General features: G+C 41.2%; 2 protein-coding genes and 1 pseudogene across 3 annotated transcripts; all 3 read left to right on the forward strand.

Annotated features, from left to right (window-relative positions):
- Nucleotides 1–105: 105 nt before the first annotated feature.
- LOC311031445 (cytochrome P450 2K1-like) lies at nt 106–4113 on the forward strand (the record flags this gene model as incomplete). Its single annotated transcript, XM_084037756.1, has 9 exons — nt 106–315; nt 415–577; nt 1385–1534; nt 1835–1995; nt 2246–2425; nt 2510–2651; nt 2739–2923; nt 3010–3151; nt 3243–4113. 9 exons carry the CDS (start codon nt 106–108, stop codon nt 3428–3430), a joined length of 1521 nt encoding a protein of 506 aa, XP_083893882.1. The 3' UTR covers nt 3431–4113.
- A 960-nt stretch (nt 4114–5073) lies between these two features.
- Nucleotides 5074–10772, forward strand: LOC311031446 (cytochrome P450 2K1-like; the record flags this gene model as incomplete). Its single annotated transcript, XM_084037757.1, has 9 exons — nt 5074–5283; nt 7207–7369; nt 7702–7851; nt 8203–8363; nt 9012–9191; nt 9278–9419; nt 9506–9690; nt 9777–9918; nt 10011–10772. The coding sequence occupies 9 exons, from the start codon at nt 5074–5076 to the stop codon at nt 10196–10198; spliced, it is 1521 nt and encodes a 506-aa protein (XP_083893883.1). The 3' UTR covers nt 10199–10772.
- Nucleotides 10773–11852: 1080 nt separating this feature from the next.
- LOC311031447 lies at nt 11853–21783 on the forward strand (annotated as a pseudogene). Its single transcript, XR_014599361.1, has 17 exons — nt 11853–12062; nt 12859–13021; nt 13354–13503; nt 13857–14017; nt 14645–14824; nt 14911–15052; nt 15140–15324; nt 15411–15553; nt 15646–15822; nt 18810–18958; nt 19116–19502; nt 19593–19753; nt 19881–20060; nt 20240–20381; nt 20462–20646; nt 20728–20869; nt 21473–21783. The product of XR_014599361.1 is annotated as an uncharacterized misc_RNA (transcript).
- Nucleotides 21784–22222: the final 439 nt, after the last annotated feature.

A 22222-nucleotide genomic window follows, 5' to 3' on the forward strand; every position in this document is an offset into this window, starting at 1 on the left:
CATGGGTGTGACCAATAATGATTAGTCATCCATTGGATGTTTATTTGAACATTAACCTCACTGTGTTTTTCACTGCAAAGCTCAGTGCCATTAACAGCAGGAGAAATGTCTCTTTTGGAGGATTTTGTTGTCTACATTTTCTCTAATCCCACCACTTCACTGGGAGTTGTTGCTCTCCTGCTCGTCGTCTATCTAGTTTCTAGTAGTTTCACTTCCCAGGGATTTGGAAAAGAGCCTCCGGGGCCGAAGCCTCTTCCCCTGCTGGGCAACCTGCTGCAGCTGGATCTCAAGAGACTCCACAAATCCCTCTTTGAGGTGAGTTAAACACTCTTCTACCAAAGCTAATGCATTTTGGAACAATTTATTGAAGTCTACACTCTCTGAATCTACATTTTTCTTTCTTGTTTTTCAAAGCTTTCAAAGAAACATGGGTCTGTGTTTACGGTGTACTTTGCAACCAGGAAAGTGGTGGTGCTGGCCGGTTACAAGACAGTCAAAGAAGCTCTGGTCAGCAACGCAGAAGAATTTGGGAACAGAGACGTCACTCCTATTTTCCATGATTTAAATCAAGGCCATGGTGTGTTTACTTTTCAACACAGAACCAAATAATAATCATATAACCGTCTTAGCAAAAGTAAAGCCACAAACAACACACAAAATACAGTGGCTCTAAAAGCTCACCGTTTATCAGAGCCTGAAAGCTAAATCCTCCACAGCAGCCGTAGCTAGCGTTAGCATAGCAGCTGTAGCAACATTCAACCACTAATAGACAGCCATTCTTTAAGTAAGGCATCATGAACTTCACCAAGATGTGTATGTGATAAAGTGGCTCGTTGGATACGCTGTTGTTGTCCTGTTCACTGTAATAATTACAGTGTAATTACTGTCTTGGTTGACTTTTTAGTAGCATTAGCCAACACTCCCCTCCTCAACAACGGCACAACACTGTGTGACTATCTATTAACGGGGAGCGGTGCTGCTAACCCAAGAATGAAATCACGTGCTTCGACCGCATCATCATTAACAGTGTTGCCATGGTGACCGACAGGCTGCAGGTTGCACAGACGGTTTGAGTCGAGAGATGCATTTTATTTTGTGGTGCTTAACAAAATAATCGTTTAGACTTTTTTTAATGTATTTTTTATTTACTACAGAAACATCCTACTATGTTTATTGACACATCAATAATATGTAGTCTTTTAACACACATGCTCCAATGAAGAAACACTTAAAATACTGACTAACGAATGAACTACCATGAGTGTAATCTGCTTCATTATACCATGGCATACTTTGTTTTATGTTAGAGAATCACTGTATTATATCTAATAATCTATACATGACTAGTACAGATTCCATTTAACCTGCATGTTGTGTTTAATAGGAATTATATTTGCAAATGGAGAATCATGGAAAGAGATGAGACGTTTTGCACTCACCACCCTCAGAGACTTTGGAATGGGCAAACGAGTCACTGAGGAAAAAATCTTGGAGGAATGTCAACATTTGGTCCAAATGATTGAAAAGCATGAAGGTATGGAGATAAATACATGACAAGTTGTTCTGATATACGAAAATAGCAGATGACGTCAAGGATTTCTTATCGTAATGCTGAGTGACATTTCCTCCACAGAGTTTATTTTTTCCGTGTCAGGACTCATCTAAGTGCATTATTGTTCTGAGAAAATTATAAGTTGAGTTCAAATCCTCACCCAAATTTTAATGTTTTTAGTTTCCACTGCAATCATGGTGAGGTTTGCTTTCATAATAAGTCTGCACTTTTCATTCGCTATGAAGTCTTATGATATAATTATTTGTCACCGGCATTTTACAGGGAAACCATTTGACACAACACACCCGCTAAGTTATGCAGCATCCAACATCATCTCCGCGATTGTGTATGGCAGCAGGTTTGAATACAATGACCCCCGATTCAAAAACATGGTGACAAGATCGCACGACCTCACACATATTGTCGGCTCTGCACCAATCCAGGTGGGTTTCATATTTGCCTTTTAAATTACTCTGGTGAGCAAGCAAGCAATGTTTACTGACAAATGCATGATTTAGGACCAAATATCTGATCAAAAGTGTGTCTAAATGCTAAATATGCATGAATACATATACTGTACATAATGAGACACACAGCACAAATCTCGCTGTTTAGTGAAGACTTTTTTTATTCCATGAACTCTTCTTTGGTTGTTGATTGTCTTAACTAGTTGTTTTCACTGTTACATCACAGCTTTACAACATCTTTCCCAGGCTGTTCAGTTGGATAAAAAACAGGCAGCTGGTGTTAAATGATGCTGAGATGGTTGTCAGAGATATCAAAGAATTAATCAAAGACCTAAAAGCGACGCTGGACACTCACATCTACAGGGGATTTGTGGACTGTTTTCTGATTCGGAAGCAGAAAGAAGATGTAAGACCAAACACGTTTACATCTTTAATGAAAACAAAAAGAACAGTGTATTTTATGCTGATGTGTGAATGTTCTTTCTCTCAGGAGTCTTCTGTGATGGACAATCACTACCATGAGAAAAACTTGATATTTACAGTAATCAACCTGTTTGGAGCTGGGACTGACACCACAGCTACTACACTGACATGGGGTTTACTGTTGATGGCTAAATATCCACATGTACAAGGTAAAGAGAGAGAGTCTTTGGCAGCTTCACAGAGGCCTAGTCTTGTTTAAATGAATGCAGCAAAGAATACTTATTTGTTAAACCCAGACCAGGTCCAGGAGGAGCTCAGCAGGGTGGTAGGAAGCCGTCAGGTCAGAGTCGAGGACCGGAAGAACCTGCCGTACACTGATGCTTTCATCCATGAGACACAGAGACTGGCCAACATTGTCCCCATGGCCATTCCTCACAAAACCAGCCGAGACGTCACCTTCCAGGGCTACTTCATCAAAGAGGCTAGTTGCTCACATCTGTTATTTATTGTTGGAAATGTTCATCTACTTCTGAAAAGGTGAAAACCTACTTTTATTTTTGTCTACAGGGGACGACTGTGTTTCCTCTTCTTGCTTCTGTCCTGCACGATGAGAGTGAATGGGAGACCCCACACTGTTTCAACCCTTCCCACGTCCTGGATAAGGAGGGTAAATTCATCAGGAGAGACGCCTTCATGCCCTTTTCTGCAGGTACAACACATCATCAGGATTTTGTATTTTAAGGATTGCAGAGACATTTTACACAGCATGGTCCATCTCTTTGCATCTCTTGGTTTTGCAGGTCGCAGGGCGTGTCTGGGAGAAAGTCTGGCTAAGATGGAGCTCTTCCTCTTCCTAACCTCCCTCCTCCAGCGCTTTCGTTTCACTCCTCCACCTGGAGTCACAGAGGAGGAACTGGACCTGACACCAGTTGTGGGCTTCACCCTCAACCCGCCACCTCATGAGCTTTGTGCCATCAGTCGCCAATGAGGAAGAGAGCTGGAGCATGGCATTAGGGAGGGGGTAACATGCTGTGCAGCCAGCAGATGTTCCAACTCCAAGAATACCATCAGGAGACAGGGGCCTAATGTGAGTATGACAACCTGCAAGGGCTTGAAATGGCATAATAGGACAGCTTGTCATGTTACCTTGATGTTATTATACAATTGTGGGGTTTTATTTTACATATACTGCCTGATTTTAATGTCTTCCATGCTCTTGTCATGCCAAGAGGTGATGGTCATAATCTATGTACTGGTTTTAGTCAAAGCAGCATTAATTAGCCAGATTAAAATAAATGTTTTTTTAATGTTTCCGGGCTTCCTCTGGTTGATTCCCCTGTGATTTCTGGGGCATTCTGTGACTTATGGGTCTTTAAATGATTTAATCTCATAATATAGGCGTTATTACCTTTTGTTTGTATATTTGCACAATTGACATCATTGTAATTGGGTAGTGTACCATGTTACTGACCTTGTCAACTGTATATGTATCGCTTTTCTTTTTTAATTAAATAATGCTCTATTGGTGGCAAACAGCAATGCCTGGTCTAATTTTTCAAAATATTTCACGCCTTTCTTGAGTCTATTTGTGTGGCTTGATCCTATAGTACAATGTGGTCCTCACAGACACTAATGTAATGTGTTGAGACCCTGAATGTGTCCTCCCTGTTTTCCTCACGAACGGACTCCATTGTATTAAGGAGCCAAACAGGATGTAAACTATTATTCGAGACATATAGCACCCTGAAGATACATAAAAGAACCCTGACGTCCGTCAGTAATTTCTGCCTTACTTCTAGGGTTTCCACCCGTCCAATAAAATACGTAATTGTCCCGTATTTTACACTTAAATATTCCGTCAAGGTTTCTCTGGTATGTCAAAGCTTCCATGAACGCAGCCTCAACCCCCGATATGGTATCCGGCCTCTTACCGCTAGTTCCCGCCTACTTATAGCGGTCGTTGGTTTGGTTGGTTGGTTGAGGTATAAGGAACGAGAGCTCGTCAGTGATTGGCTGTGAGAGGGCGGGCCGAGCGGCGGCGGGACTTTTCATTGGAGGTCAGTAGGAATGATGTCTGCGGCTGCCTCCGATACCCCGCCCCGCAGTCTTCAAGCAAATCTGTGTTCACTATGGCCTGGGCGGTATTTCATCAATAAGAAAATAGTTCAATATAATACTGGTAGTATCATTCATGATTATATGAAACAAAAACAGGAAAGAAAAGAATAAATTAAAATATATCTATATTATTAAAAAACAAAAACATTTTTCATAAAGCACCTCAATTATACTTTATTAAAACAATGTTTTAAATTATGATTTACCACAACTAGTGCCCCACCCCACCCTTGGGTGCCTGTAGTGGTTCTTTATTATTCTGCTTGGAACAGGTTGACACCTACAATTACCCTAAATGAACCCGAAATCAGAGATGCTATGAAGTAGCCTAAACAACAACATCAAACAGGTCTTTCTGCTTATGTCCACGTGATCGGAGTAACCAGAGCCCCGTTGGGCGGGTAGATGATTCGTCATCCTAATCCTTAGGTGCAAAGGCATTCTGTTTATGTTTGAGCATTAACCTCACTGTGTTTTTCACTGCAAGGCTCAGTGCCATTAACAGCAGGAGAAATGTCTCTTTTGGAGGATTTTGTTGTCTACCTTTTCTCTAATCCCACCACTTCTCTGGGAGTTGTTGCTCTCCTGCTCGTCGTCTTTCTAGTTTCTAGTAGTTTCACCTCTCAGGGATTTGGAAAAGAGCCTCCGGGGCCGAAGCCTCTTCCCCTGCTGGGTAACTTGCTGCAGCTGGATCTCAAGAGACTCCACAAATCCCTCTTTGAGGTGAGTTAAACACTCTTCTACCAAAGCTAATGCATTTTGTAACAGTTGTCACAATTTATTTGAAGGTGCTTTGCAATAAGAAATGTCTGCTCAATCCGTGTATCGTTCGTTCTTTGGTTATTTTGTTTCGGGGGGAAAACGACCCCCCCCCCCCCCCCCCCCCCCCCCACAAAAACAAGTTGGTTTTTTTTTTTTGTTATTTAGTTTTAAAAACGGAACGGAAAAACGGGAAAACATAAATCAAACGTGCCTTTTGTTTTGTTTTTCTGGTTTACAACCCAAACGGAAAGACAGTTTTGTTTTCTTGTTTACGTGATGTACGGAATGTCCAGTGAATCGGAACCTGTGCCCGGAATAGTATGGCGCTAGAACAGTCTCATAATTCATAAATGCACACAGAAATTTATAAATGCACAAAAAAGATTTACAAATGTATTTGGGGATTTGTATATACATGTGACTCAAAACACAAATACATTTTCAATGCACACACAAATATGTTTCATTTCATATGTAAGTAAAAAATATTCACATATAAAAAACAAGATTCATAAACATATTTCCAATGCACACACAAATCTAAAAAAAAATCACAAATACATGAATGTTAAAGTATATGCAATCTTCATCAAATACGCATTTGGGGCTTGTTACATTCATATATGAACTGTTGGACCTGTATTTACAAAGTGCTTTTAATTTGTAAACCTCCCTGCATTTGTGTGTGAAACTTTTGAGACTCCCCTGACGTGACTCTGATCCACAAATGCGTTTTTTCTAAGAGGAGGTTGTCTGTAGCCAATCAGATGTCTCCCTCCTTTACAGCCAATCACGTGAGTGCGTTGCGTTGGAGGGATATGGGTGCTAGAGCCAGAATCGACCTTATTTCTGGAGATAATTTCCCTTCTTCCTGTGCTCCCTGTCTTTATGCTGTATAGATTAGGTGTACAGTTATATAAATATCTATTTTTCTTTTATAAAGAAGCATTTTATGGAAGTAATTTATTCCCTCATTCTGGGGAAGATGAACCGGTGCGGGCGGAGTTGTGTTTTAGACTTTTGGGGGAGACACTCACGTGATTGGCTGTAAAGGAGGGAGACATCTGATTGGCTACAGACAACCTCCTCTTAGAAAAAACGCATTTGTGGATCAGAGTCACGTCAGGGGAGTCTCAAAAGTTTCACACACAAATGCAGGGAGGTTTACAAATGAAAAGCACTTTGTAAATACAGGTCCAACAGTTCATATATGAATGTAACAAGCCCCAAATGCGTATTTGATGAAGATTGCAAATACTTTAACATTCATGTATTTGTGATTTTTTTTTAGATTTGTGTGTGCATTGGAAATATGTTTATGAATCTTGTTTTTTATATGTGAATATTTTTTACTTACATATGAAATGAAACATATTTGTGTGTGCATTGAAAATGTATTTGTGTTTTGAGTCACATGTATATACAAATCCCCAAATACATTTGTAAATCTTTTTTGTGCATTTATGAATTTCTGTGTGCATTTATGAATTATGAGACTGTTCTAGCTCCATAGAAATGCAACCTTGCGTTAGGCGGAAGCGGAACATGTCGTGGTCATGGCCCCACTTGAACCTCATGTTGACTTTATCCGTGAACCTTTTGAGAGTGGGAAAAACACACTCGCAAATCAGTACCAGTCTGCAGGGTGTTGGCGCCCCGAGGTGCTCAGTGACGACTGTAAGGAGATTACTGCGGCAAAGCTAGCCTCCACTCATTGTGCTGTAGCATGTCAAAATAAAAGTCCTTTGAAATCCCTATAGTTGAGCCAACTTCACTAAAAATATTTGATTGTTTTGTTTTTGTTTTGAAACGAAAATAACCCATTAATGAACGATACACAGATTCAACACCATCTCTGAATCTATTTTTTTTTTTTGTTCAAAGCTCTCAGAGAAACATGGCTCTGTGTTTACGGTGTACTTTGGAACCAGTAAAGTGGTGGTCCTGGCCGGTTACAAGACAGTCAAAGAAGCTCTGGTCAGCTACGCAGAAGAATTTGGAGACCGAAGCATCGCTCCTATTTTTCATGATTTAAATCAAGGCAACGGTGTGTTTACTTTTCAACACAATATCCACTAATATCAATGAGAAGTCATAGCAAAAGTAAAGCCACAAACAACATTGTATTTGTCATTTGTTTGATAATACACTGGTTTTATTAACTGTTTCAATATTCATTTTTTAAATGTCTACTTTGTTTTATGTAGGTGAGGCACTAGCTTCACCATGTCATGTGATCTGCATTGACCTCACATGGTCCAGGTTTCCCCTAGCCCTGTTAAATTTGTTTAATGTAAGAGAATCACTGACTAGTATTTTATCTAATCATCTATACATGATAGTTCATATTACATTTAACCTGCATGTTGTGTTTGATAGGAATTATATTTGCAAATGGAGAATCATGGAAAGAGATGAGACGTTTTGCACTCACCACCCTCAGAGACTTTGGAATGGGCAAACGAGTCGCTGAGGAAAAAATCTTGGAGGAATGTCAACATTTGGTCCAAATGATTGAAAAGCATGAAGGTATGGAGATAAATACATGACAAGGTGTTCTGATATACGAAAATAGCAGATGACGTCAAAGTTGTGTTATCGTAATGCTGAGTGACATTTCCTCCGAATAGTTTATTTTTCATATCAGGATACATCTTATTGTGCTCAGAAAATGATAAGCTCTGCCCTCATCCAAATTTATTGTATAGACTTATTGTAAGTCGCTTTGGACAAAGCGTCTGCTAAATGCCCTAAATGTAAATGTATATTTTAATGTTTTAAGTTGCCACTGTAAGTCACGGTGAGGTTTGCTTTAATAGTGCAAGGCTGCACTTTTCATTTGCTCTTAAGTCTTAATAATATAATTTGTCACATTTACAGGGAAACCATTTGACACAGCACACCCGCTGAGTTATGCAGCATCCAACATCATCTCATCCATTGTGTATGGCAGCAGGTTTGAATACAATGACCCCCGATTCACAAACATGGTGACAAGAGCGCATGACAACATACACGTTGTCGGCTCTGCACCAATCCGGGTGGGTTTCATATTTGCCTTTTAAATTACTCTGGTGAGCAAGCAAGCAATGTTTACTGACAAATGCATGATTTAGGACCAAATTGAAACAGCCCCATTTCTTCTGGTCTAATCTTTCTCCTCTCCTGTTCTCTCCAGTCAGCTATTCTCCTTTCCCTTCTTCTTATTAATGAATTAATTTGATTCACCAGCATCTTTTTTTAGTTTATAATATTATTTGTCTTACGTATTTTTTATTATTACATATGATATATTACTATACTGTATTGCTATCTTCTCCTCTCCCCTACTCTCCAGTCATCTCTTTTCCTTTTCTCTGTTTTCCTCTCCTTTCAACTTATTCTCACATAACTACTTACAGTCTAGTTTTACACATTTATAATATATTTGGGATTAGGACAGTGTTTGACATTTGATCGTACCGATCCACAATAGTCCTGCAAAACAGCTTCTGCTGGGATACAGAAGCAGCCTAACCTACTCAGTAGAACTCCTAGTAATAATTATGGTCATTTGTTACGTTACATAATGAGACACACAGAACAAATCTCACTGTTTAATGAAGACTTTTATTATTCCATGAAATCTTCTTTTCTTTGGTTGTTGATTGTCTTCACTAACCTTTGTTGTTTTCACTGTTACATCACAGCTTTACAACATCTTTCCCAGGCTGTTCAGTTGGATAAAAAACAGGCAGCTGGTGTTAAAAAATGCTGAGAAAACTGTCAGTGATGTCAAAGAATTAATCAAAGACCTAAAAGAGACGCTGAACACTCACATCTACAGGGGATTTGTGGACTGTTTTCTGATTCGGAAGCAGAAAGAAGATGTAAGACCAAACACGTTTACATCTTTAATAAAACAAATAAAAAAACAGTCTAATTTATGCTGATGTGTGGACGTTCTTTCTCTCAGGACTCTTCTGTTATGGACAATCACTACCATGAGAAAAACCTTTTATTTTCAGTGACCAACCTGTTTGGAGCTGGGACTGACACCACAGCTACTACACTGACATGGGGTTTACTGTTTATGGCTAAATATCCACATGTACAAGGTAAGAGAGAGATATTTTGGCAGCTTCACAGAGGCCTAGTCTTGTTTAAATGAATGCAGCAAAGAATACTTATTTGTTAAACCCAGACCAGGTCCAGGAGGAGCTCAGCATGGTGGTAGGAAGCCGTCAGGTCAGAGTCGAGGACAGGAAGAACCTGCCGTACACTGATGCTGTCATCCATGAGACACAGAGACTGGCCAACATTGTCCCCATGGCCATACCTCACAAAACCAGCCGAGACGTCACCTTCCAGGGCTACTTCATCAAAGAGGCTAGTTGCTCACATCTGTTATTTATTGTTGGAAATGTTCAACTACTTCTGAAAAGGTGAAAATGTACTTTTATTTTTGCCTACAGGGGACGACTGTGTTTCCTCTAATTACTTCTGTCCTGCACGATGAGAGTGAATGGGAGACCCCACACTGTTTCAACCCTTCCCACTTCCTGGATAAGGAGGGTAAATTCATCAGGAGAGACGCCTTCATGCCCTTTTCTGCAGGTACAACACGGTCATCAGGATTGTGTATTTTAAGGATTGCAGAGACATTTTACACAGCATGGTCCATCTCTTTGCATCTCTTGGTTTTGCAGGTCGCAGGGCGTGTCTGGGAGAAAGTCTGGCTAAGATGGAGCTCTTCCTCTTCCTAACCTCCCTCCTCCAGCGCTTTCGTTTCACTCCTCCACCTGGAGTCACAGAGGAGGAACTGGACCTGACACCAGTTGTGGGCTTCACCCTCAACCCGCCACCTCATGAACTTTGTGCCATCAGTCGCCAATGAGGAAGAGAGCTGGAGTATGACATTAGGGAGGGGTAACATGCTGTGCAGCCAGCAGATGTTCCATCTTCAAGAATACCATCAAGAGACAGGGGCCTAATGTGAGTATGACAACCTGCAAGGGCTTGAAATGGCATAATAGGACAGCTTGTCATGTTACCTTGATGTTATTATACAATTATGGGGTTTTATTTTACATTTACTGCCTGATTTGAATGTCTTCCATGCTCTTGTCATGCCAAGAGGTGATGGTCATAATCAATGTACTTGTTTTAGTCAAAGCAGCCTTAATTAGCCAGATTAAAATAAATGTTTTTTTATGCTTCAGGGCTTCCTCTGGTTGATTCCCCTGTGATTTCTGGGGCATTCTGTGGCTTATGGGTCTTTAAATGATTTAATCTCATAATATAGGCTTTTGTTACCTTTTGTTTGTATATTTGCAAAATTGACATCATTGTAATTGGGTAGTGTACCATGTTACTGACCTTGTCAACTGTATATGTATCGCTTTTCTTTTTTAATTAAATAATGATCTATTGGAGGCAAATAGCATTGCCTGGTCTAATTTTTCAAAATATTTCACGCCTTTCTTGAGCCTATTTGTGTGGCTTGATCCTATAGTACAATGTGGTCCTCACAGACACTAATGTAATGTGTTGAGACCCTGAATGTGTCCTCCCTGTTTTCCTCATGAACGGACTCCATTGTATTAAGGAGCCAAACAGGATGTAAACTAGCCTACTATTCGAGACATATAGCACGCTGAAGATACATAAAAGAACCCTGACGTTCGTCAGTAATTTCTGCCTTACTTCTAGGGTTTCCACCCGTCCAATAAAATACGGAATTGTCCCGTATTTTACACTTAAATATTGCGTCAAGGTTTCTCTCGTATGTCAAAGCTTCCATGAACGCAGCCTTAACCCCCGATACAGTATTCGGCCTCTTACGGCTAGTTCCCGCCTACTTATAGCGGTCGTTGGTTTGGTTGGTTAGTTGAGGCATAAGGAACGAGAGCTCGTCAGTGATTGGCTGTGAGAGGGCGGGCCGAGCGGCGGCGGGACTTTTCAGAGGTCAGTAGGAATGATGTCTGCGGCTGCCTCCGATACCCCGCCCCGCAGTCTTCAAGTCTTCAAATCTGTGTTCACTATGGCCTGGGCGGTATTTCATCAATAAGAAAATAGTTCAATATAATACTGGTAGTATCATTCATGATTATATGAAACAAAAACAGGAAAGGAAAGAATAAATTAAAATATATCTACATTATTATTTTTTTTTTCATAAATCACTTCAATTATACTTTATTAAAACAATGTTTTAAATTATGAGTTACCACAACTAGTGCCCCACCCCACCCTTGGGTGCCTGTAGTGGTTCTTTATTATTCTGCTTGGAACAGGTTGACACCTACAATTACCCTAAATGAACCCGAAATCAGAGATGCTATGAAGTAGCCTAAACAACAACATCAAACAGGTCTTTCTGCTTATGTCCACGTGATCGGGGTAACCAGAGACCAGTTGGGCGGGTAGATGATTCGTCATCATAATCCTTAGGTGCAAAGTTCTGTGTTTATGTTCATGTTTGAGCATTAACCTCACTGTGTTTTTCACTGCAAGGCTCAGTGAGTGGAGTGCCATTAACAGCAGGAGAAATGTCTCTTTTGGAGGATTTTGTTATCTACTTTTTCTCTAATCCCACCACTTCTCTGGGAGTTGTTGCTCTCCTGCTCGTCGTCTATCTAGTTTCTAGTAGTTTCACCTCTCAGGGATTTGGAAAAGAGCCTCCGGGGCCGAAGCCTCTTCCCCTGCTGGGCAACTTGCTGCAGCTGGATCTCAAGAGACTCCACAAATCCCTCTTTGAGGTGAGTTAAACACTCTTCTACCAAAGCAAATGCATTTTGTAACAGTTGTCACAATGTATTTGAAGGTGCTTTGCAATAAGTATTGTCTACCTAATCCGTGTATCGTTCGTTCTTTGGTTATTTTGTTTCGGGGGAAAAACGAAAACCCCCCCCACAAAAACAAGTTCGTTTTTTTTTTTGTTATTTAGTTTTAAAAACGGAACGGAAAAACGGGAAAACATAAATCAAACGTGCCTTTTGCTTTGTTTTTCTGGTTTACAACCCAAACGGAAAGACAGTTTTGTTTTCTTGTTTACGTGATGTACGGAATATCCAGTGAATCGGAACCCGTGACCGGAAATGCAACCTCGCGTTAGGCGGAAGCGGAACATGTCGTGGTCATGGCCCCACTTGAACCTCATGTTGACTTTATCCGTGAACTTTTTGAGAGTGGGAAAAACACACTCGCAAATCAGTACCGGTCTGCAGGGTGTTGGCGCCCCGAGGTGCTCAGTGACGACTGTAAGGAGAATACTGCGGCCAAGCTAGCCTCCACTCATTGTGCTGTAGCATGTCAAAATAAAAGTCCTTTGAAATCCCTATTGTTGAGCCAACTTCACTAAAAATATTTGATTGTTTTGTTTTTGTTTTGAAACGAAAACAAAATAAAAGTCCTTTGAAATCCCTATAGTTGAGCCAACTTCACTAAAAACATTTGATTGTTTTGTTTTTGTTTTGAAACGAAAATAACCCATGAATGAACGATACACAGATTCAACACCATCTCTGAATCTATTTTTTTTTTTTTTGTTCAAAGCTCTCAGAGAAACATGGGTCTGTGTTTACGGTGTACTTTGGAACCAGTAAAGTGGTGGTGCTGGCCGGTTACAAGACAGTCAAAGAAGCTCTGGTCAGCTACGCAGAAGAATTTGGAGACCGAAGCATCGCTCCTATTTTTCATGATTTAAATCAAGGCAACGGTGTGTTTACTTTTCAACACAATATCCACTAATATCAATGAGAAGTCATAGCAAAAGTAAAGCCACAAACAACATTGTATTTGTCATTTGTTTGATAATACACTGGTTTTATTAACTGTTTCAATATTCATTTTTTAAATGTCTACTTTGTTTTATGTAGGTGAGGCACTAGCTTCACCATGTCATGTGATCTGCATTGACCTCACATGGTCCAGGTTTCCCCTAGCCTTATTAAATTTGTTTAATGTAAGAGAATCACTGACTAGTATTTTATCTAATCATCTATACATGATAGTTCATATTCCATTTAACCTGCATGTTGTGTTTAATAGGAATTATATTTGCAAATGGAGAATCATGGAAAGAGATGAGACGTTTTGCACTCACCACCCTCAGAGACTTTGGAATGGGCAAACGAGTCGCTGAGGAAAAAATCTTGGAGGAATGTCAACATTTGGTCCAAATGATTGAAAAGCATGAAGGTATGGAGATAAATACATGACAAGTTGTTCTGATATATGAAAATAGCAGATGACGTCAAGGAGGTCTTATCATAATGCTGAGTGACATTTCCTCCGAATAGTTTATTTTTCATATCAGGATACATCTTATTGTGCTCAGAAAATGATAAGCTCTGCCCTCATCCAAATTTATTGTATAGACTTATTGTAAGTCGCTTTGGACAAAGTGTCTGCTAAATGCCCTAAATGTAAATGTATATTTTAATGTTTTAAGTTGCCACTGTAAGTCACGGTGAGGTTTGCTTTAATAGTGCAAGGCTGCACTTTTCATTTGCTCCTAAGTCTTAATAATATCATTTTTGTCACATTTACAGGGAAACCATTTGACACAGCACACCCGCTGAGTTATGCAGCATCCAACATCATCTCCTCGATTGTGTATGGCAGCAGGTTTGAATACAATGACCCCCGATTCACAAACATGGTGACAAAAGCGCACAACAACGCACATATTGTCGGCTCTGCACCCATCCAGGTGGGTTTTATATTTGCCTTTTAAATTACTCTGGTGAGCAAGCAAGCAATGTTTACTGACAACAAATTGAAACAGCCCCATTTCTTCTGGTCCAATCTTTCTCCTATCCTGTTCTCTCCAGTCAGCTATTCTCCTTTCCCTTCTTCTTATTATTGAATTCATTTGATTCACCAGCATCTTTTTTTAGTTTATAATATTATTTGTCTTACATATTTTTTATTATTACATATGATATATTACTATACTGTATTGCTATGTTCTCCTCTCCCCTACTCTCCAGTCATCTCTTTTCCTTTTCTCTGTTTTCCTCTCCTTTCGACTTATTCTCACATAACTACTTACAGTCTAGTTTTACACATTTGCAATATATTTGGGATTAGGACTGTGTTTGACATTTGATCGTACCGATCCACAATAGTCCTGCAAAACAGATTCTGCTGGGATACAGAAGCAGCCTAACCTACTCAGTAGAGCCCCTAGTAATAATTATGGTCATTTGTTACGTTACATAATGAGACACACAGAACAAATCTCACTGTTTAATGAAGACTTTTATTATTCCATGAAATCTTCTTTGGTTGCTGATTGTCTTCACTAACCTTTGTTGTTTTCACTGTTACATCACAGCTTTACAACATCTTTCCCAGGCTGTTCAGTTGGATAAAAAACAGGCAGCTGGTGTTAAAAAATGTTGAGGATGCTGTCAGTGATGTCAAAGAATTAATCAAAGACCTAAAAGAGACGCTGGACACTCACATCTACAGGGGATTTGTGGACTGTTTTCTGATTCGGAAGCAGAAAGAAGATGTAAGACCAAACACGTTTACATCTTTAATAAAACAAATAAAAAAACAGTCTAATTTATGCTGATGTGTGGACGTTCTTTCTCTCAGGACTCTTCTGTTATGGACAATCACTACCATGAGAAAAACCTTTTATTTTCAGTGACCAACCTGTTTGGAGCTGGGACTGACACCACAGCTACTACACTGACATGGGGTTTACTGTTGATGGCTAAATATCCACATGTACAAGGTAAAGAGAGAGATTCTTTGGCAGCTTCACAGAGGCCTAGTATTGTTCAAATGATTGCAGCAAAGAATACTTATTTGTTAAACCCAGACCAGGTCCAGGAGGAGCTCAGCAGGGTGGTAGGAAGCCGTCAGGTCAGAGTCGAGGACCGGAAGAACCTGCCGTACACTGATGCTGTCATCCATGAGACACAGAGACTGGCCAACATTGTCCCCATGGCCATTCCTCACAAAACCAGCCAAAACGTCACCTTCCAGGGCTACTTCATCAAAGAGGCTAGTTGCTCACATCTGTTATTTATTGTTGGAAATGTTCAACTACTTCTGAAAAGGTGAAAATGTATTTTTATCTTTGCCTACAGGGGACTATTGTGTTTCCTCTTCTTGCTTCTGTCCTGCACGATGAGAGTGAATGGGAGACCCCCACACTGTTTCAACCCTTCCCACTTCCTGGATAAGGAGGGTAAATTCATCAGGAGAGACGCCTTCATGCCCTTTTCTGCAGGTACAACACGGTCATCAGGATTTTGTATTTTAAGGATTGCAGAGACATTTTACACAGCATGGTCCATCTCTTTGCATCTCTTGGTTTTGCAGGTCGCAGGGCGTGTCTGGGAGAAAGTCTGGCTAAGATGGAGCTCTTCCTCTTCCTAACCTCCCTCCTCCAGCGCTTTCGTTTCACTCCTCCACCTGGAGTCACAGAGGAGGAACTGGACCTGACACCAGTTGTGGGCTTCACCCTCAACCCGGCACCTCATGAGCTTTGTGCCGTCAGTCGCCAATGAGGAAGAGAGCTGGAGCATGGCATTAGGGAGGGGTAACATGCTGTGCAGCCAGCAGATGTTCCATCTTCAAGAATGCATGACCAATGATTTATGTATTTAGCAGTTTCAGTAAGATTTCGCTTTATTTACCAGTGGCCTGAGCCACCTCTTTGTATGTGTTCTGGTCAGCCAACAGGTCGGTGACGCCAAATCCCTTTGTTTTTCATTTCCTCCTGTTGTTTTTAAATGTGTTATACAAATAAAGTTAACTTAATTTGACTTGACTATGCATTACAATTTCCTATCCACCACTTAATCAGGGCCAGGGGGCAATCGCACCGAGCACTATTGTTATTCAGAGGATTTTTTCCTACTTATTATTATTTTGCCTCCGAATTTCGATTGCCTAAAACTCCTACAGCTTTAAGAGTTGTAGGACAAATTATATATCAAAATGTGCGGTTCGAACGTGATCGGCGTGCTATTACTTTTCTTAGCCGAACACAAATTTTTCGCGACGTAAGTCGCAAAAAAGCACCGAAATGTTCACATTGAAATGAATGGGACGGGCGAAAAAAAAAGAGGACTCATTGTAGTTTTTCAAACGTCTGCTGCTCAGGCATACTTTCACCTAGAAACTCCATTTAAACTCTAAAACGTAGACACAAGTCTTGTGTCCTGGTGTGTCAATCCACGTTTCAATAGGTCATATAGTTTTTGATCAATCACTGTTCAATGACCATGATCGTTTTGGGAGAAATCATGAGATTATAATGGGTATGTGACACGTGATATTTTCCAATTTTGTAGACAAACTTGTCCTGTCTCTTACAATGTGCTCAAAAACTCTGTGAGATTTACAGAATTTGAACTAGCAACCTCTAAGCGCGGCCACGTCGGTTTTTCTCCCAATCGACTGCAATGCAAATCGAGAAGCAGATTTTCAAAGAAACCTGAAACCAGGTCCATTTCTAACTCGCCCTAGCGTCCACATTTCTGACACTAGGAAAAAATAAAAGTGACCAGTGTCTTCAGCAGAGTCTTGTGGCGCTAACGGTGCGAAAATTTTGGCGATAGGAGTTTCGGTGTGAGCGTGGCAAGCTTTTGTTCTGACCCTCCGCGAAGCCGGAATGGAGAGATCGAGAGAGGCAGAGAGGCTTGAAGGCAGTCATACACACGCGCCGAGGGCCGTTGCTATGGTGACGGCACTCTGTGGCTCTGATCTTGAGAACTGACAGCAGGTGTGCTCTGATTGGTGGACAGGAAGGAGCAGTCAGTGGGAAATGTAGTTTTTTTTGTCAAACATCTTCTGCTCAGGCATACTTTCACCTAGAAACTCCATTTAAACTTTAAAATGGAGACACATGTCTGTCTATCTCTCTCTGTCTCACTCAGAAGTGATAGCAGGTGCGCTCTGATTGGCCGACAGGAGCAGCCAGTGGGAGTTGTAGTTTTTCAAGCAATACATAGTACCTAGTAGTTCTCAGTACTTGAGCATCAGTAGTACTCGGTAGTACAGAGAACTTGAGTGACAGCTGAGCTCGGTGACATGTACTGGCAAACAGTTGAGTGCGCTAGTAGTTCTCGTTACTTGAGTCTCAGTAGTACTCGGTAGTACTCAGTACTTGAGTCTCAGTAGTACTGAGTACTTGAGTGACAGCTGAGCTCGGTGACATGTATCAAACTTAGTTACGAGACGGAGCCATTTTGGAGGTAAATTCATGCAAAACTGCTGATGCGCGTTCCTTTCAGGGACAGTTTTTCAGCAAGCAGTCTCTGTATTTGCCTCTAAAACAACTCCGTCTCGTTGGAAATCTCGAAGAATCTCATCGTAATGTATATACACTCCGGCAGTAGCCCCCGTGGCCCTTTCAAAATTTCCAGGGGGGGAATTTTCTAGTTGACCTTCTAAAACCTTGAAATGGCTTATGGGATCAATTGATTGCAGCAGTCAGTCGGCAAGAGAGTCCTTCTAGTGGGTTTGGTTCAAAACCAAGACAACTCCTCAATATGACAATAAGACCTACTACAAAATAACTTAATTAACTACAGTTAATACTGTAGTCAGAAGGAACACCCAGCCCAGTCATGCTTGGAATCACTGGGTGATTCTGCCGCCTACTGGTGGTAGGCTGTACTGCTACTGAGGCACAGTGCAGGGAATACAAAGACATCCATAATCTGTAACCATTTACTCCATTTAGAGTCGGGGGACAATCTGGACAGGTCGCCAGTTTATCACAGATCTGACAGAGAGACAACCTTCACATTCACACCTAATTTAGAGTCAATTAGCCTATCCTGCATGTCTTTGAACTCTGGGAGGAAGCTGGAGTACCTGCAGAAAAACCCACACTCGGCACTCGGACTTCGGAGTAAAAGCAGGAAGTGATGACAGGAGGGATGTAGCAGACTGATGAGTGAGCAGACTTGTGAGTAGATTGATTGCAGGTGGACAGGATCTGGAGATAATGAGCACAGGTGAGGATTAACAAAGAGGTAAAAGCAACAAGCAGGATCTTCCAGGTTTAAACGAGTCACAAAAGCACAAATGGAGCACTGTACCACAAGTGGGCGGAGCAATCCAGCCAAGACTGACTGCAGGAACTGAACCAGTGTAAACTAGTGGTGATGAGGCTGATGTATTTATGTATTTACAGATTTGTTTACACCTAAACCATCCTCAATACACTTGCCTGTCTCATGTACACGTAGGTCAGATAGGGTGATCAGTGCAGCCCATAAGAGGAGGTCTGGACTTTGGCCTACAACTCCTCCTACAGAGGTTGCTATTGCCAGTTGCCACTATTTCTGTATTAACTTAAAACTGGTTGAAACTAGAAACCCTGACTGTGATAGCAGACATTTATCCTTTATTTACCTTTCAAAGCAGCTGTTCACTGGTAAGGGTTTCTTATGCAGGGTCTGGTTCAGGTGACAGTATGATCATGTTGGAAGATCTTTTCCATTCTGCCTATTCCGTCTTCCTATTGCTAGTCATTTTAGGCCTACTGGTCTTCCAGCTTTTTCACTCCAACTTCAGCACCCAAGAGAACAAGGGGGAGCCACCGGGACCTAAACCTCTTCCCCTCCTTGGTAACTTGCTCCATGTGGATCTCAAGAGACTCGACAGCTCTCTAGTTGATGTGAGAAATGTGTTGTTTGTCTTAAACAATGTGGTTCTTTCCATTGCTTGGATGGAAGACAAGAAAGTTACGCATTTTTAATGTTTTGTTTCAGTATTGATCAGTAAATTGCATTTCTTTCTGTGACTCTCACTTTTACCCACAATCTTTTTTTTAGCTGTCCAAAAAATATGGATCAGTGTACACAGTGTACTTTGGACCAAAGAAGACGGTGGTCCTGGCAGGATACAGGACAGTCAAACAGGCTCTGGTCAACCATGCTGAGGAGTTTGGAGACCGAGACGTCACTCCTATATTCTATGATTTCAACAAAGGACACGGTAAATAAATGTATGTTTGTTTTACTGGCCTGTGTTTGTCCTTGTCTAAACTGGCTGACCTCTTTTGCTTCCAGGTATACTACTTTCCAACGGTGACTCGTGGAAAGAAATGAGGCGTTTTGCTTTAACTACACTGAGAGATTTTGGGATGGGCAAAAGGGTTATTGAAGAGAAAATTATTGAGGAATGTCACTTCCTGATTGAAGAATTTGAACCGCATCAAGGTAACATGACCTCCTCTAAAACACAGCACGGGTTTACAAAGCAGACCCTTGAATAAGTTGCACTTACTATCTCACCCTTTTCTCTCTCAGGCAAAGCCTTTGACAACGCCCAGACAATGAATTATGCAGCTTCTAATGTTATAGCAGCTATCATGTTTGGAAAGAGGTTTGGATACAAAGACCCTGTCTTCCAAGCGATGGTGGAAAGAGACCACGAGTCCATCCATCTGACTGGAACAGCATCCATCTGGGTACGACGAAGTGATTTCCAATTGAGTTGCACAGAAATTACACACAACTGTGCGTATTCAAGATGTGTTTATAATTGTTGTATTAAATCCTATAAGATGATGTTGTTTGTGTTCTGCCACATTACAGTTATACAACGTGTTTCCTTGGCTGGGCCCATTTCTTAAAGCCTGGAGGGATTTGATGAAGAATTTGAAGGTCAATACGGAGGAACTGAAAAGTTTAATAGCAGACTTGAAGGAGACTCTGAACCCTGAGCTGTGCAGATGCTTTGTTGATGCATTCCTGACCCGTAAACTAAAGCTGGAGGTAAAGTGTTGAACTTCTAGACTGAGAATACTGATCAATTTGAGAAAAGGGTTTGAAAATTCAAGGAATCTGACATGGTGATTGGCGCAAAACAGAATATATACAGCATATATAAAGATAGAATAGTCTTGGCTGCTTTCTCATTGTGTATAACCCCTCTTTTCTGTGTGTTATGCTAGGAGTCTGAAATCGAGGATTCACACTATCATGATGACAACCTGGTCTACAGTGTGATGAATCTGTTTGCAGCTGGGACTGATACAACAGGAAATACACTTCGGTGGTGTTTACTTTTCATGGCCAAGTACCCTCGTATTCAAGGTGCCAAATATGCCCACGTGCCCATCTCTGTTGGATTTCAGTTTGGGTTCCAATTTAATCCCAGCCTTATGTGAGTCCAGACCAGGTCCACGAGGAGCTCAGCAGGGTGGTAGGAAGCCGTCAGGTCAGAATAGAGGACCGGAAGAACCTGCCGTACACTGATGCTGTCATCCATGAGACACAGAGACTGGCCAACATTGTCCCCATGGCCATTCCTCACAAAACCAGCCGAGACATCACCTTCCAGGGCTACTTCATCAAAGAGGCTAGTTGATCCTTCTGAATAGGTGAAAATGTGCTTTCATTCTTAGACTTCAAACAGCCCTCTGTCTTTTTTTGCTTACAGGGGACTACTGTGTTTCCTCTACTTACTTCTGTTCTGCACGATGAGAGTGAATGGGAGACCCCACAGTGTTTCAACCCTTCCCACTTCCTGGATAAGGAGGGTAAATTTATCAGGAGAGACGCCTTCATGCCCTTTTCAGCAGGTACAACATCAATTTTCAGAATTTTAAAAACTAGGGATAACGGATGTATTTGTATACAATTGACCCTTCGCCTCCTAACAGACTGGCAAATCATCGCAAAGCTTGAACCAGATTTCAGGTCATGTTATGGACTTTGAGCTAGTCACGGTTAAAACGTTGCATAATAGTGATGCTTGTTACGCAGATGTACATTTCTAAAACCTGTGGAGCTAACAGCAGAGTAGGTTGGCTAATCCTTAACCAGTGCTAGCACTTCTACTACGCTAGCTACTGGAGGTGTACTGAATGCTAACACATGCTGCTTTTGCTTTTTAATGATTGTAACAGTGAATAAACACAGGAACAGTGTTTTACTTTGTTTAATTCCTTCTGTCTCGTCAGCCAGCTGATGTGGTGGTTCATTTTTCCACTATGATCTGCAGGCTTTAGCTTCTATCGTCATCTTTTTAACCTGCTGTTGAATCAGTCTGATGTCTAGTATTTCCTATATTTTAGACCCTTTGACTCCATGGTAAGTCTGGCAGCTTAACTGAGTAGCAGCAGGGTTAGCAGACTTGGCAAAGGTTTCATTCTGAAGACGTGACCCACTCTTGGTTCTTGCAGGTCGTAGGGTGTGTCTTGGAGAGAGTTTGGCCAGAATGGAGCTCTTCCTCTTCCTCGCCTCACTCCTCCAGCGCTTCCGTTTCACGCCTCCACCCGGAGTTGCAGAGGATGAACTGGATCTGAATCCAGTGGTGGGCTTCACCCTCAGCCCCCCACCTCATGAGCTGTGTGCCGTCAGTCGCCAATGAAGAAAAGAGCTGGATCGTTTGTGTTTTTATGCCATGACAGAATAGTCAGTATAAGCTGCTCTGTGTCAACAAACCAAAAGAATAGCGCAGAAATGATACATGATACAAATAATGAAATAGTTTTAAATATGTGTGTGTATAAATAATGAAAATGTGTTTTTGGTGTTTTTTACTTGCGCATTAAAATCTGATTTTCACTTGTGGAAAGGCTCACTAGATGACACACAAAAAATGTAGAACATGAGGATGACGCATTCCAGTACCTATAGTATTACACTATTTAATATCATGCCAGAAAGTACGTCCCAATACATAGAATGCCAAATGCATTTTGCCAAAAATACCAAGATGTCCTCCTGCATCTGGTCATACTTTGCCTTATGAAAACCAGCATGTTTCCTGGCTATTCTGACCCACAATCCTCTGCACAACAGCAAGAGGTTCAAATGAAATGTACCTGTAAGGCCTGCAGCAGTATGGACTAAAAGTATAAAAGGAGCGATTTGGAATGCAGCCATTGATTAGCTTCACTGAGGCATCTGCAGGGGGGAGTCATAGCAGC

The sequence above is a fragment of the Eutrigla gurnardus genome (genome assembly GCF_963514095.1).
Source record: "Eutrigla gurnardus genome assembly, chromosome: 20".
Lineage (NCBI taxonomy): Eukaryota > Metazoa > Chordata > Actinopteri > Perciformes > Triglidae > Eutrigla > Eutrigla gurnardus.